The following is a 14,240-nucleotide window of genomic DNA, read 5'->3' as shown; positions in this document are numbered from 1 at the left end:
CAGCGCCGGCCGATTTAAGGGATCTGCATTGAATCAGGATGTTTCACATCCTCTCCTGGCACGCCACGTTACTGGTGGTGACGTGTCGGAACCAGCCGTCCGTTGGTTGAGGGTGTTGTCACGAGTAAATGATTTAGAGGATGAATGATCGCTGTGGAAAGTCGCCCTCGCGTTTTGGCTCCTGCACGGGGGGCCAACATGGTGTGATTTTCAGCCTTCTTTACCGTGTCCCGGTACATTGCAAGATCAAGGAGTGTGCAGCAGGCAACTGGGCACGTAGTACTTAGTGTGTGTGTGTGTGTGTTCAATAGATGATCGTTTCCTGCTTTTACTCAGAGGAAAGCCCTGCCCTGTGGACACACAGTTCAGATCGGCCTCCGGTGATTGCAACATTTTGTCTGGGTGGGGTACAAGGTGTGTGGCAGGCGTGGGTGCAGCTTCCGAATGAGATCTTTGACGTTGTCCGCCTCGTGGAGAACGCTCTGAGGAGATGCTGCCGGACTATTGTCTCCTCTCCGCTGTAGCCTCACGCTTGTCACCCCTTTCATTCTTAGCTCAACAGAACAACAGGTACGTGTCTATTTGCGGCTGCGTCTTTTGTCTTTCGCCTTTCCAGGCTAATGATTGATAGGGCCATTGTGCACCTACGCCTGCTTCTGCTCTGGAAAGGAGACATTCCTCCTGCTGCTAGGTGTGTCGATATGAGCGGAGCCTATACAGCTGTTGACAGAAGCAGAAAGTGAAACATCCATAGGGATCTAATAATAACCTTTTTACCGGGCATTGCTACCGGCGAAGTCCGTCGCGGAAAAATCCGTTGTCTTCCTCAAAAGTATTTTGCTCATGTGGCACCTAGTAAGAAGTCCCAGTGTGCTGATACTTATAGCAGTGTACTGTCTGAGGTTAAGGCTAATCAGTGACACGCAGTGTGTGCAGGACCATTGGTTCATTTGAGTTATCCACATTCTCAGAGCAGAGCAATTACTCTGTCAGGGCTTCGGTCAGCCCTTCCTCACCATGTGGCTTCCCTAATAAGTTGTAAATGTGTGTGTGTGTGCAGTATTGGGGATTTCAGACATGATTTAAAAATTCATTGACAGTTTGTATAGAAATAATGCCGCAGTCGTAAATGCTTTTTGAGTGAATGCAAATGTTTATTTTCCCCCCCGTCCTCATTTTGGGGATTTATTGAGGTGCAAATATATTTCTATTGTTCATCTTGGTTAACTGTGACAACTTCATTGGACCACAAATGCTAGTTTTATTCAAGGAAGTCAATAGAGTTTGTGAAAGAAGCAATTAAGACATTGTGGGTCTTTGGGGAAGTTGCTGAAGCTGCTGAGAGATTAGAGATTGTATTTCTCCCCACTAAGCTTTTACATGCTTGATAATGCCTCTGGGTCACTCTAGTTAAGTGGCAATGGGCAACAATGTGCCACAGGGGCCTCAGCGCAGAAGGTGGGGGTGTTCTAAAATAATCCACCAGACGATTCCACTGATCAGCTCCTCCTGCACAAGTTGAAGTTACTCAGCGAATGCCTGACCTGGTGTACGGAGGAGAACCTGCGCCGTGTTCCTTCAGAGCTCAATGTGTGCTTTGGTTTTTGTAAATTGTCATTGTAGGCGTTCAGACAAAGCAGCAGGTAACACAGCTAACACCGGAGAAACATGACGTTTTGTTTTTTGCAAAACACAACGCGACAGGCCGGTCGTACCGGCGCGACAGGGAGCTGACTCAGAGTGCTGCATCCCCGAGTCCAAAGTCATCAGATCAAAAGTCAGACTGAAACAGAAAGTGAAATTAACACATTATTTCAAGTGGGAGGATTTTTTTTGCAAAATTCATCGTCCTCCCCCCTCATCCATCCATCCAAGCGATGTGCTTGTTCTTCTTCTGTGCTGCATCTCTGATAAACGAAGATATTGGTGTTTATTCCCTCGAAGAAATAAGTTGTGTTATTATGGAGCCGGTAAACGTTGCTTTAACTCGATTCCTCTCCGGTAAGCTTGGTCTCCTGTGTGTCGGCCAGCGTTAGATCTGTTGCCGCGGTGCTCTTGGAGAAGGTGAGACCAGGCGCAGGTGGCTTTCGGGGGGGATCCAGGGAAATTTCCATTTCTGTGGATGAAAATCGATGGCAGGTTGCACGCTGGCTTCCGTTTCCCTTTCCCCCCCTCACTCGCACCGTCAACCACGTTGTAGTCCTCGAGGCCGAGAGTCCCGGAAACGCAGATTGCGTAAGAGGCTCCGAGGAGCGGCCGCCGCCGGGGGTCACGTGATCCGAGTCAGGGGGAGGTCAGGCTGAGACTTGGAGACGGGGAAGATTAAGATACTGTAAAGGGGAGATTCAGCCGACTAGAAAGAGTCTCTTGTAAAAGAGACGCTTAAGGTCTGCACACTGAATAGTTGGACATAATAATGCTCAAAGATGTTTATTCTCCACTTAATCGAGGGAAGTAACGGTGATACTAATAATTAGACGCTGGTGTGCCTCATTGTTTAGACTAGAATGAGGTCACGTTGACTCTTTGGCACTGACCCAATGACAGCCTTGAAAGCTGCTCAGATTGTCAGGCCGTGTTTGGGCTGCGGCGGCTGGTTATCGTGAAAAAACCCAACGACAAACGCAGCGTGATGTTACAGGAGCTTCCCAAAGGCCCAAGACTTTGATCAACAATGATCTTTGCAACTCTCAATTTTCAAGGTGTGAATGTGTGAATGCAGCGTAAGGGCTCGACGAACCAACTTTTAGCTCTGCAGTTCAGCGAGGTGATCCACCCCCCCCCCTCCTCCTCCTCCTCCTTCGGCATTCGGAGTGAAACACAAAGAGAGAAATGCTGAAGAACCAGTTGGCCGTGTGCCGATAGAACTTTGGTCGGCCGGCAGTCACATCGTTGTCTTCACTCGCCGTCTCAGAGCCGTCGGGAACTACGAGCCAAGCAGAGGTGGGCTCGGATACACAATGAAGGACATTTTTTTACTAATGGTGCCTTTGGTAGGGATTTCTTTATGGGATTTCTTTATGTCGCTTTTTACGCCACCGTCCGTTTAGTGTGCACACTCCTACTGAGAATATTCATTTGGGCGGATTATATTTACAAATTCTGTTGAAGCTTTGATGAAAATTATTTCTTTCCCACAAGGTACTAAGTCAATTTGGGGTTTTATCAAATATTGAAGGGTTACAGAAAGGCCAAGCTTAATAAGGCTCATTTTTATAACTTAATACAGTGATTTACATGACAATTACCTTGGCTGCTGGTTTTTGTCCTGCTGTAAGAACAAAATCAGAGAGGATTTTGCTCTCCCCGACCGGGCTGGCAAATTCTGTCAGCTTAAAATGTGCACTCAGTCCGTCCTGCTTGTGTTGTTCTCTCGTGTTTTGTGCAGAAGTCAGAGAGGAGGAGTTCTATCAAACTCAAACAGCTTTTCCCGTTTCCTGTCACTGCGCTTTCTGGGAACCAAGCGCCGTGTCCTTGATTCAAAGGCTGCAGTAGGAGTGTGTGTGTGTGTGGGGAGGGGGGGGGGGGGGTTATGTTGCAACACTATGAATGAGCGGGAAAGGAATTTAGGAGACTGACAGGGGAATACATGGAATATCCTGTGTGGACTAGCGTACTCAGAGTAAAACCGTATCATCGTCATTTGACACCGCGGTCGCCACATGACCCGGCTGAGCTTAAACACCTTGAAATGCCCGCACTGCCTCTGCGACAGACTCCCAGAATACCTCAGGGTCACATTTTGCCCAAATGTCTGGTCGGGACCTCCCACGTTCTTCTGCTCGCGAAAAACCTTCCAGTTCCACTTTAAACAACCAAACCAGATCACACAAACTTGCTCGCTGCCTGAAACTAAATGATCCCTTACTTGTCTTTGTGTGTGTGTGTGTGTGTGTGTGTGTGTCAGCTCACGCATATGCAGATTGAAGTCGGCGGGTGCTTTTGCATCAGAACAAATGACCCTGTAGCCCTTTAAAATGATGTCTGTGGGCACAACTTTGACCCATTCGGGGAAGCTACAGTATAACAATGCTTCCAGCCGGCCTGAGGCCCCCATTCTGCAGCAGGGGTGCTATAATACACACTTTCCTTGGTAGGGGGGGGTCACTTACTTTTGGCCCGGCCCTTTAGTGAATTACCATATGGTTATTTTCATTCATTCACATGTAAAGACGTCGTTTCTGCGTTGCATGCGTCCCGCTGACTGCGTTCTGTGCGGTTTGGTGAAGGGAAGCATGGAACGTACCTACAAATGTGCAGAAAACGCGTCTCTACGGTTGTGTCGTGGAGACGCCAGTCGCGGTGGGTGAAAGTCTGAGTGAAATCCCTGTTTTTGCCTAAAGTCGCACAAGTCTGCGTGATTAGATCCCGTTGTCTACAGCTGCGGCCTCGAGCTGCGAGGCGGCCACGGCAGCCTTCAGCTGCCCCGTCTGCCACAACAGGCTCCTTCTAGTAACTATCAATCCACCTTGAGCAGCGGTCCCTCGACGCGCTCTCTGTATCAACAGATATAATGAGGCCATAACTATTCGCTTCGCCCCCTTATTTCAATCCGGGACGAGAGGCCAGAGACAGGCGCCAGGGACACCTTATCTCCTGCGTCCAGCTGCTGACGTTTTAATATTTTTTTAATTTTCTAATTTCTATTTTCTTTTTGTGTCAGAAGCCGGCCTTTGCTCATCTTCATAAAGCTCTAATGACTGAATCTCACACAGAAATGCATGCCGGGTATTTCCGTTGTTTTTTTCTGGGCTCCAGTAGGAACGTTGGGCGGCGTTCTGTTTGTGTTGTGTATCTTTCTCAAACTCGACTGTGATACATACACTGATCAGCATTTAATTTGTCTTTTTCTGTCTTAGTCCATATGGCGTTGACTTGCCCTGTCAAAAGACAGGAAATATGAACAGTCCTTTAGTTCTTCGGACCATATGGCATGTGTGTGTGTGTGTGTGTGTGTGTGTGTGTGTGTGTGTGTGTGTGTGTGTGTGTGTGTGTGTGTGTGTGTGTGTGTGTGTCGCTGCTTGTGGCGTGTGACCTGTTCACAGTCACTTCTCAGCAACACTCGCCTCCGCGTACCGAGGAGTGTTCGACTGAAGTGCGTATTTACTGAGTGGAGCGTGTCAGCGGCAACAGTCTGGTATGTGTGTTTGTATCAGATAGTCTTCCAGAAGAGCGCCTGTGATGACCAGATCATGTGTGTGTGTGTGTGTGTTTGTCCACTCAGGAGGAATGCCAGCTCCTGAGCTGACGGAGGAGGGGCTTCTGCTGACCATCTGCAACAGTTCAACCGGCCGCAACATGGAGGCCGACAGCACCGCCAACCACATCCTGGCCTCGGTCAAAGAACAGGTAGCGCGTTCGCACCACAGCCCACCGATCCGTGTTACCGCCCCCCCCCAAACCCCCCCCCCCCCCCCCCACACTGCGCGTTGACATTCATCAGACGGTAAAATAGTTTGCTTGCTCACACATTGTGTTGAGTGGAAATAGATAGTTTTAGAGTGGAAATCCACTGGGCCCTGTTGTCACTGTAATCCTACAACTTGTTGTAGGAAGTTGTCATTTGTCTCGGCACGGGGAAGGGAGGGGGGGGGTGGTCCTTGTGGAAAGCGAGCACTGGGGTCGGAGCAGACCTTTTGTTTACTTTGTTGTCTCGGGGGGGAATGCGTATGGACTGGGAGCGCTTGGCGGCGCCTGCAGCCGGCGGCCTGGCTTTCGTCAGTGGACGACCGGGCAGATCGTCTCTCGCAGGGCTCGTGAGCCTGTGGCTGGACTTGCCCTCTGAGTCACTGCTTCCCTATGATTCAGCCACACCGCCTTCTGTTGAACACACACACACACACACACACTTCTCCGCTCTCCGGCTTCCCTCTGGCTCTCTATATTCCCTGAGAATTCAACACAGGGCAAGCCGGGCTAAAGAGATTTTTTATATTATTAATGAAGTTAATTCCTCTCGGAGACATCTCATCCATACAAGAGAAGGCAACTCATTCATTTTGAATTTCCCACGGACGCCCCGTTTAGGGTTGCAGCAGGACAGAGGGTAAAGTTTGCATGAGTAAGGAAGGAAGGAAGGAAAGAGGGAGCAACCTGTCGAAGTCACTTCCTTCCCTGGAGTATTCCTCAGCGGCTCATCCGGTTAGAGCAGATATCCCTGCAGGCGAGCAGGAAGAGCCTGCCTGAGCCGTTGATTTTCAGAGCCACCGGCTGAGAAACGGGCAGTCGAGCACCGTAGAAAGCTTGTCCTCCTCCTCCTCGGTATTTGGGTCGGAGAGGCGGAGGCGGAGTGAAAAGATGGAGGTCAGAGACTAGGCTCGTCCCCTCACGAGCTTCTGCGAGGGGCAGACCTTCGAGGGATCCCGCTGTCGACGTAAACATGCAGGTCTGCTGTGGCGTGCTCGCGTTTAGGGCTGCGGCTTAGCGTGACCGGGTGTTTGGTGAGTCTTTACTCCGTCTGTTTTTTTACCCCCTTTTTCTGCCGTTTTCTCGGCTGATGTCCCCACCTCCTCTTTTTCCCTCTGTCTCCATTTCCAAACTCTTTTTCTGTCACTGCGGTAGTTACAGCTGCACAGGCTTTGCCAAGATGCCCAAACAAGGACAGATTCACAAACACGTGGTGATTGCATTCTCATTGTGTGTTCTTCTGCGTGGACTTCAGTCTTCCCCCTAATATTAACCTCCTGCGTTTACCGCTAACACGCCCTGCTCTGTCTGCCATTCATCGGAGGATTTCATCCTGCTGTACTGCAGTTGTAAAAACCACTTTTAGGAGGACACATCTGTAATGGTTTCATACAGACTGGCTGCACCGCTCAACTTGCCGTGATGAACCTTCATGTGCTAATTTTCAAGTGTAACTTTATCACTAAAGCAAAAACTGTATCGTAATTCAAAATGAACTCTACAAATTTCCCCTCTTCAGTATTTATAATTGTATTCAAATTTAATCTAACCGAAGGGGGTTGTTTGAAGGATTATAGGGGACCTAGTTTTTTTATCTGTTTCATCTTTAGTGTAATTGAAGCAGTGGGAGGCAGCGGCGCTCCTCGGACGCTCTCTTGTTTGGATTCAGCAACCGCAACGTCCTTCTGTCTTCTCAATGTATTTAGCTTTTTTGTTTTATTATTATTACAACAAACACAGATCAGATGTTATTGGAATATAAGAAGAATATTTTAGTTTTTTTTGGTTTGGTATTATTTTCTCATTGAATTCAAGAACTCTGGCAGTTCAGACATCAGCTCTTCCCGTTTTTTCTTCATCTGACCGAGACTGGGATCCTGTTTATAAGACATAAACATAAAATCAGACCAGCCCCAAAAGCGTGTGACACATTGCCAAAGAACTCTGAAGCTAAGAAGCATCAGTTTAATTTGTCACCTGTCTGTTCGGCTGACAGTGACAGACTCATTTTGTTCGGCATGAATTAGCGACTCAGTTGACATCTCAACTAACATCTCGCCGTGTTAAAATGCTGCTGGAAATATCCAAACTACAAGTTGTGTGTGTGTATGAATATTACAAGGAATGAGATTAAGCTTTAGAACCAAGTCAGGATTTCATATGAACGCTACAATGTCTGAGGTTTGAAATCCAGGGCCGACCGATAAAGGACATTGGGTAATAATGAAGCAGTGTTTATTCGATGTCTGCATCTGGTATAAAAGTAAAGTGTTAGTAGTTAACCAGACATACTGCAATATTGAAGAGCAGGAATATATATTAGATTCTTTATCAGTGTCTAAACTGGTGTTGTTATGTCCCGGGACAAAATAGCTTATGCAGTGATTGCCCATGCGTATAAGAGGAAATTAACAGTCTATATATTTATATTTATATATATGCATGCTTCCTATACATATATATGTATGAATAAAAACTGGCGTCGTATCGGCCGACCACAGAGTTATCAGTATCGAGATTGAGTAAATCCGATCAGCACATCCCGACTAATGTGTTCCATTACCAGCCCAAACACTATGACAGCAAGCTTTCCCCCCCAGCTCGGGAGGTCGACTATTTTGTGTGCAGCATTCAATCAAGTGGCGTAAACCTCGTGGCCATCAGAGGTTTGCAACAGTTTGATGACTAAAATGGTTGAGCGCGTTTAGTTTGTGCTATCAGTATGTATTTACACGCATATAAGAATGCCACATCATTGCCTGATGAGGAGTGCTCGCTACAGTGATTATGCATTGGGTGTGAATACTTTTATGTTTGATATTCTTTCACGTCCGGTCGAACATCTAAAAATCTGAAAATGTGCATCAGTGGACGTGAATAAAGGTCCTAAATAGATGTCGACATATGAAATGTAGTAGTAACTTCAATGTGTGGAGCTTTAGAGTGTTTCCTGGAGAACATTCTGCAAGATAGATGGCTTGAAATAATTATTTGAGCAAGATCCTTTTTGAGAGTTTTTGTGACTGGTCCATGTTATGTTTTTACCCCAAAAATATGCAGATTTCAATTGTGTTTATTTTTAAAACTCGCTTCCTTCCAATGTACACACACACGCAAGTCTCTTTTGTTCGTAAACTCACAAGGAAAAAGGAAAGTTTATCATTATCGCATGATAATAAATATTTATAAACACATTTCTGGCATTTCCATTCAGATTGTTTATGCTCAACTTTAAATGCAGCATATGTAGAGTATCCTGGCATTTCAGCATTCAGCACCCGATTCCAAAACCTTCTGAGAACTGGCCAGATGCAACTTTCAAACGATCCTAACCCCCTAACCCTTTAGGTTGGACAGTACCCACTGCACAGACATCAATGAGTGGTTGTGTGTGTGTGTGTTTGGGGGGGGGTGGTCGGGTCTGAAAGATCATGTCAATGATTTCATCTCCGCCGCTCCCAGGAGAGGAGTAGCTGCGCAAAATTTGATTTCATCCTCACCGAGCACTTTTTAACACACGTCTTCAATCAATGGCTTCTCAGCATTCCTAGTGCAGTCCTGTTTGTGTTACAGCATCAGTAAGACGAGGGAACTGAACGAGTGGGAGGGATGATAGGTGATGTAAACCTCGCCACATGCAGTTGGCATATTAAGGGTAATTAACGAAATGTCAAGGCTTTTTGAAGCAATGCCGCGCATCTGCACCGTAAAGGACTCAACATATGAGGCGATATCCTTTAGCGGTTGTTTCCTTGATAAAAAGCAGCTGGCTGATGTCCACTTCCAACTGCACTGACGGTTTCATCCAGAGTGATGAACAAAGTTCTGTTTTTGCCGTCGACATTCATCACACGTGCCACATTTTCTTGCAGGTGTTTGCTCTTCTGTTAGAAAGGCAGTTATTTGGCAAATGCCTTTTTTCAAAAAGTGCTTACACCAGGTGAAGGCAGCATTAGGCCCCGACCTAAACCCACGCCAAGCCCAACAAGTGTACACAAAGCCTTTCTTAGTACACACCCTATTGTTGATACTAGTTGAACAGAGCTCTTCTCTGCTTCTGAAGTATGTATTGCCTGTTTTGCAATTAAAAAAAAAAATTGTTTATGTATTAAGTTTATTGCTGATGAACCAGATTGATGGAAGGTCAGTAGGTCAGAGATTTTAACCCACGATTTGGATGTTTTCATATCCGTCTCTCATATACAATGATGTACAATATCCTGATTATGGAAACAAATGTTTTTAGTGAACATCGGTGACCGGTACTCTATCCATGGTGACGCATAGACTCCACTAGTTGCTGTTCACGTTGCCATGGTCGGAATAGAGTTACAGATCCATTGGAAATTTAAGTTCTGTTGTGATGTCAACATGAAACCTGATCTTAACCGTAATGTTGATATTTCACACTGACCCACAAGAACCTTGTAAAATGTCATCTAATTTGCCGACCCCTTGATGCAACTCATTTAGCGGTTTATCCTTTTTCTGTTTTTGGAGAAATGGAGCCTCAAACACAAGTCTGGTGTCAAATTAGTCCCCCGTCATCGTTCCCTAATATCTAGCTTGCGGTTTCTTACCAGTGGAAAGGCAGTATTTTGGTGTGCTCCTCTTCCTCCCCCCGTTACGGGGCTCTACCCTCACAGTAATGCTGTCATTAGCTGTGCCTGGACATGCATTATGTACCACACTGCTGGCAAAGAGGGCCTCTTAGGCGTGCCTAACTGTGGTGTTTCAACACAGCGCCTTCCAGAAAAACACCGCAGTGGAATTTCTCCCACTTCGTCGGAATCCGTCACACATGAAAAATCTGTCCGCCTGCAGCTTCTGGAGCTGCACCGCGTGACCCCTTTTTCATCCGAAGCGGGCGCAGACTCTCTGCGAAGCCGATGAGCTGACCTTGCTCTGAGAGCGACCACTCCAGGACCCGTCTTCACGGCCCGATGAGCTGGCTGGAAAGTTACCCACTTGTTATACTAGTGCAAGTCTCCATGGCGTTTCAATAAGGCCAAAGTCATCTTCGACTAAGCGACCCAGCTTAAAGTATTATTAGTCGGGTCGGGGCGAAGCTTTTAAGCAGTTTTTTTTCCTCCATTTTACGCCATTTCCATGCAATAAGCGCGGCAGAAAGGTTGAATTCTCTGTGCACGTCGTGTCTATTCCACCTCCCCTAGCAGAAATAAGGACGCTAATTACAATCCGGTGATTTTCTCCACTTCCCTGGGTCTTATCGGCCTTCCTCTCCCCAGCGCTGCCTCTGTGGCACAGGCCAGGATAAATCTAGAAGCACAGGCATTCTGGCCTCGATTTATAGGCATAAAGATGGAAGCCTGCCTCCGAGCAATTACCCCGCAAGTATGCGAGGAAAAAGGAGTGCGACCGATGCAGACGGAGAGGGGGGCTCCTGCAGGTGAAGGAGAGTGCTCCGATACGCCGAGAAGAGACCAACCGCTCAGACACACCGGGGGAGGCCGCCGAATGGAAAAGGACAAAGGAGAATGTGGCAATTCAGAGGAAAAACAGAGAAGAACAAAGAGAGGGAGAGGAGACAAATGTGACAAGGTGTCAGGAGTAGTGGTGTGTGTGTGCGTGTGTGTGTGTGTGTGTGAGTGTGTGTCCTTTGTTGAACCCAGCCAACCCCAGGAGATCCCCCCCCCGCTACGTACCTGCCCAACTAGCCTGTTAATACTCATCACCGTCACTGTCATCATCATCAGCACCCTCACTGTAGTCATCGGCGCAGCCAACGCCGCGGGCGGAGGACGCTGCCGGGGCCGTCCTTGGAATGGCACGCGTCCACCGAGGACAACAAGGAGCTTTTTTTTTACGAAGTTCACCGAATCAGCAAACGAGCTTCGTGGCTCCGTTTCGTTCCCCGGCCCAAACCGTCTCTCTGGGGGGTTTCTGTGAACGAGCGAACCCGATGTAATCGCACGAGTCGCCGCAGCCTTCGATCAGCGCAGCCAGCGGCAGATTGACGGCTCCTAGATTGCTTACTCCCTTCACTTTGGCCCACAGTTGTTTTGTGTCTAGCGACACGACGCTGTGTATCTCTCGGTGGAATTGTTCACAGGTCCACTGGAGGAGATATAGATTGGCTTTTTAGGTTTTTGATGGTTACCCTCATTTACCGTCTGCCACTATATCGGGGCATTACGACCAGCAGCGTCACCTAATGGCTTTTGTTGAGGTGGTTCGGCGCCTTGCAGCTGCACAAACCAACAATTTACTTTTGTAATTTGCAGCTGTGAGTCCTGTTTGATTGCAATGCGTTGTTCAGAAGTGACCCCACGCTGTAATCAGGTACCACACGTACTTGACACCAGGTTTAATATGTAAAAGTTTTTCTTAAAGGAGAAAATGTCTCCACTGAATTTATTTTGAATGATAGCTATTGCTTATTTTCTTATTGGTTCCACTAGTGCATTGTCTTCTATGGTTCTTAATTATGTCTGGATTTGAGTGCTAATAAAATGCAAAAGCATTGTCTCCGAAGATTTAAGTGCGAGAGGGAAGAACACCAACCAGGCTTTGAATTTCAAATTGAAGACGTTTCTTTTCCCCCCCCAAACCACATGTACCAATCACACATCGCTCACCAGCGCCACAAAGAAATCGTTCAAAGATTTACTTTTGTTCCATCAACAAATTTTGAGATTGTCGTTGGATCCATTGAGAACTGTAAAGTTCTTTTGCGCTCGCCCTCGCACGGTCTCTCCTTTTATGTCTTTGTTTTTGACAGTCTTTCTTTCACTGTCAATCTCGGGTGAGTGCTGCCTGCTGTACTTGCTAGTGCTCATGACAGCTCCTTTTATTTAGCATTCACCTCACAAATGACAGTTTCTACAATGGCATTTAATTATCAAGCCAAATTGTAATGTCCTTTTCATGCTCAAATATGAAGAAAACAAATGTTCTCAGGGGCCTCACTCCTTCCGTGTACAAGCAGCGTGTTTCATCCTAAGAAAACACACAACATGAAGTCTCTTTTGGGGAGATGAGGTCCGGTGAACAGTTTTTTATTCGGTGCGTTACTAACATTTTGGGTACTACAGAGCACGTCTTAATGATACTGTTTTGTGTGCAATGTTTAAAGCTCCACTGTGGATTTTTATTATCTTCTAGCGTTTTTTAAAGATGCATTTCAAATTGACAAATTCCTTTCAGCTAAGGATCAATGGATTACACGTCTGTTGGTGAACAAAAAACAGCTACTAGCTAAAAAAGTGTACCAGTGCAACATGGAGGTCAACATGGGGAGCAGTAGTTTAATTTTCGAACCGTATTCTTCCTGCTTTTACCTCAAATACCATCTCTGCATACAACTGCACTATGACAATTTCACCACGATAAATCTTAAAAGAGCATTCGAGCGGCTGCTCTGCAGATTTCCTGCTATGAATGCTCGTAATGCCGCATTAGATATCCCGGCAGAAATGATGTTCCGTTGTAAACTAGCTTTTTTTCCTATTATCTGAGAGTGAATGATGATTTGCATTTCTGTTTGCGGCCTCCTCACATTAACAGCTTATACAGCTGTGGTGCAGCTGTGGGTGCTAAAGCAATTTCCCCCCTCTGATTCACCTATAGCTGCTGCACACTCTCTCACCTCAGCAAGACACTGTACGGTGCTTTTAAATGGCTTTCTATCCAGTGTGGTTATTATAATTCTGCTATGGCGGCATAGCGCTGCAGCCAGTCACTTCAAACAAAGGTGACTTTGGAGCAGTTTTCGTCAGTAATTGCACGGCGTGGTTCCTTCAGGTCTGGTCACGCTGCCTGTTCTGAGGCCTCGGGGCCGGCTTCTCTGTCCCTGCTGCTGCAGAACATCCTTTAACCTCGGCTGTCATTCTCCCACTGTGCAACAGTGTCAGGCTTTCATGCCAACGGGTCTGACACGCTGCCGTGAGGATGAAGAGCCGTCGAGCCTCATTGCCACTTAATGAACAAACGTTTAGATTTTCATCCTCGGTTAAGAGGAAAGGCCAACCCGCACCTGTTATGGGAAATGGATGATTCAAAGCACCACCAAGACACACTGTACCACAGAGTCACGACGAGAACTATCAAGGATAAGATCTCAAGTCTTAATTAATAATGGGATTTGGTCTCTCAGGCAGCCATTGCTTTGACGTATTGCTCACAATTATTATTCGGTTCTGTCACATAAAGGAAGTGCTGAGTAACCAAACATCATTTCACACATCACTAGCACAGCATTGTGTTTTGCTCATTTGTGATATATGCCATGTATTGTCCCTGAAACGGACCACTTTGGGACTGAAAGGCAAGCTGCGGCACTCAGTCTGCAGAGGACCACCGCTGTGTCCCTAAAAGACAGTGGTTTGTAAAACATCCTGGCTAAATGTGGGGAGTTTGTTGGCACTTCAAACACAGCTGTCAAATGATGGAGAGTTGCACGAGGACAGCAGGAAGAGTTGCTGGTTTCACATGTTCCAGCCGGTGGAATTCTGCCTCCAAGATGATCAAATGTGTGTAGTTTGGTGTTTAATTAAACAGTGTCTAAAATACACGCTTTCTAAAGTGATTACTCCCTATTTATAGGATTTAGTCTTTAGGAAAAAACTTAGTTAATCTATTGACAGCCCTAATTAAAATGTATTGAATAATGTATTCAAGTTGTCAGCAGAAAACACACAACAGTATGAAGCAGAGTACGTTTAATGCTGACACAGGTTACATTTTCTGTGGTTGTCCAATTGAATGAATTCACGAGGAAGTGACACAACAATTCAAGAGTGTGCTGGTTGACCAAATGTTTGAGACATCCATCACTGACAATCTGTCCCGTCTTGTTTAAAGAACCTGGCAGG

At 46.6% G+C, this 14,240-nt stretch overlaps 1 protein-coding gene across 20 annotated transcripts in view; it reads left to right on the top strand.

Moving 5' to 3' along the window:
• Positions 1-14,240, top strand: part of pkp4 (plakophilin 4) — a 55,154-nt gene that overhangs the window by 7,104 nt on the left and 33,810 nt on the right. For 10 of the 20 annotated variants that reach the window (XM_078091127.1, XM_040200726.2, XM_078091123.1 and 7 more), the window contains one exon: positions 5,225-5,349. The exons of 1 other annotated variant lie outside the window; for it this stretch is intronic. Coding sequence is in view for 13 of the 19 variants with exons in the window: in XM_040200726.2 (XP_040056660.2) it covers positions 5,230-5,349 (120 nt within the window). In the remaining 6 variants the exon portion in view is untranslated. Of the gene's footprint in view, positions 1-431; positions 571-2,814; positions 2,994-5,116; positions 5,138-5,224; positions 5,350-14,240 lie in introns of those variants that run through there. 9 more of the 20 variants (XM_078091128.1, XM_078091125.1, XM_078091124.1 and 6 more) reach the window with 7 other exon arrangements.

Source organism: Gasterosteus aculeatus, chromosome 16 (genome assembly GCF_964276395.1).
Source record: "Gasterosteus aculeatus chromosome 16, fGasAcu3.hap1.1, whole genome shotgun sequence".
In the NCBI taxonomy this organism is placed as follows: Eukaryota; Metazoa; Chordata; class Actinopteri; order Perciformes; family Gasterosteidae; genus Gasterosteus; species Gasterosteus aculeatus.
The sequence above is the reverse complement of the archived record's forward strand: the minus strand, read 5'-3'. Positions and strand labels throughout refer to the sequence as shown.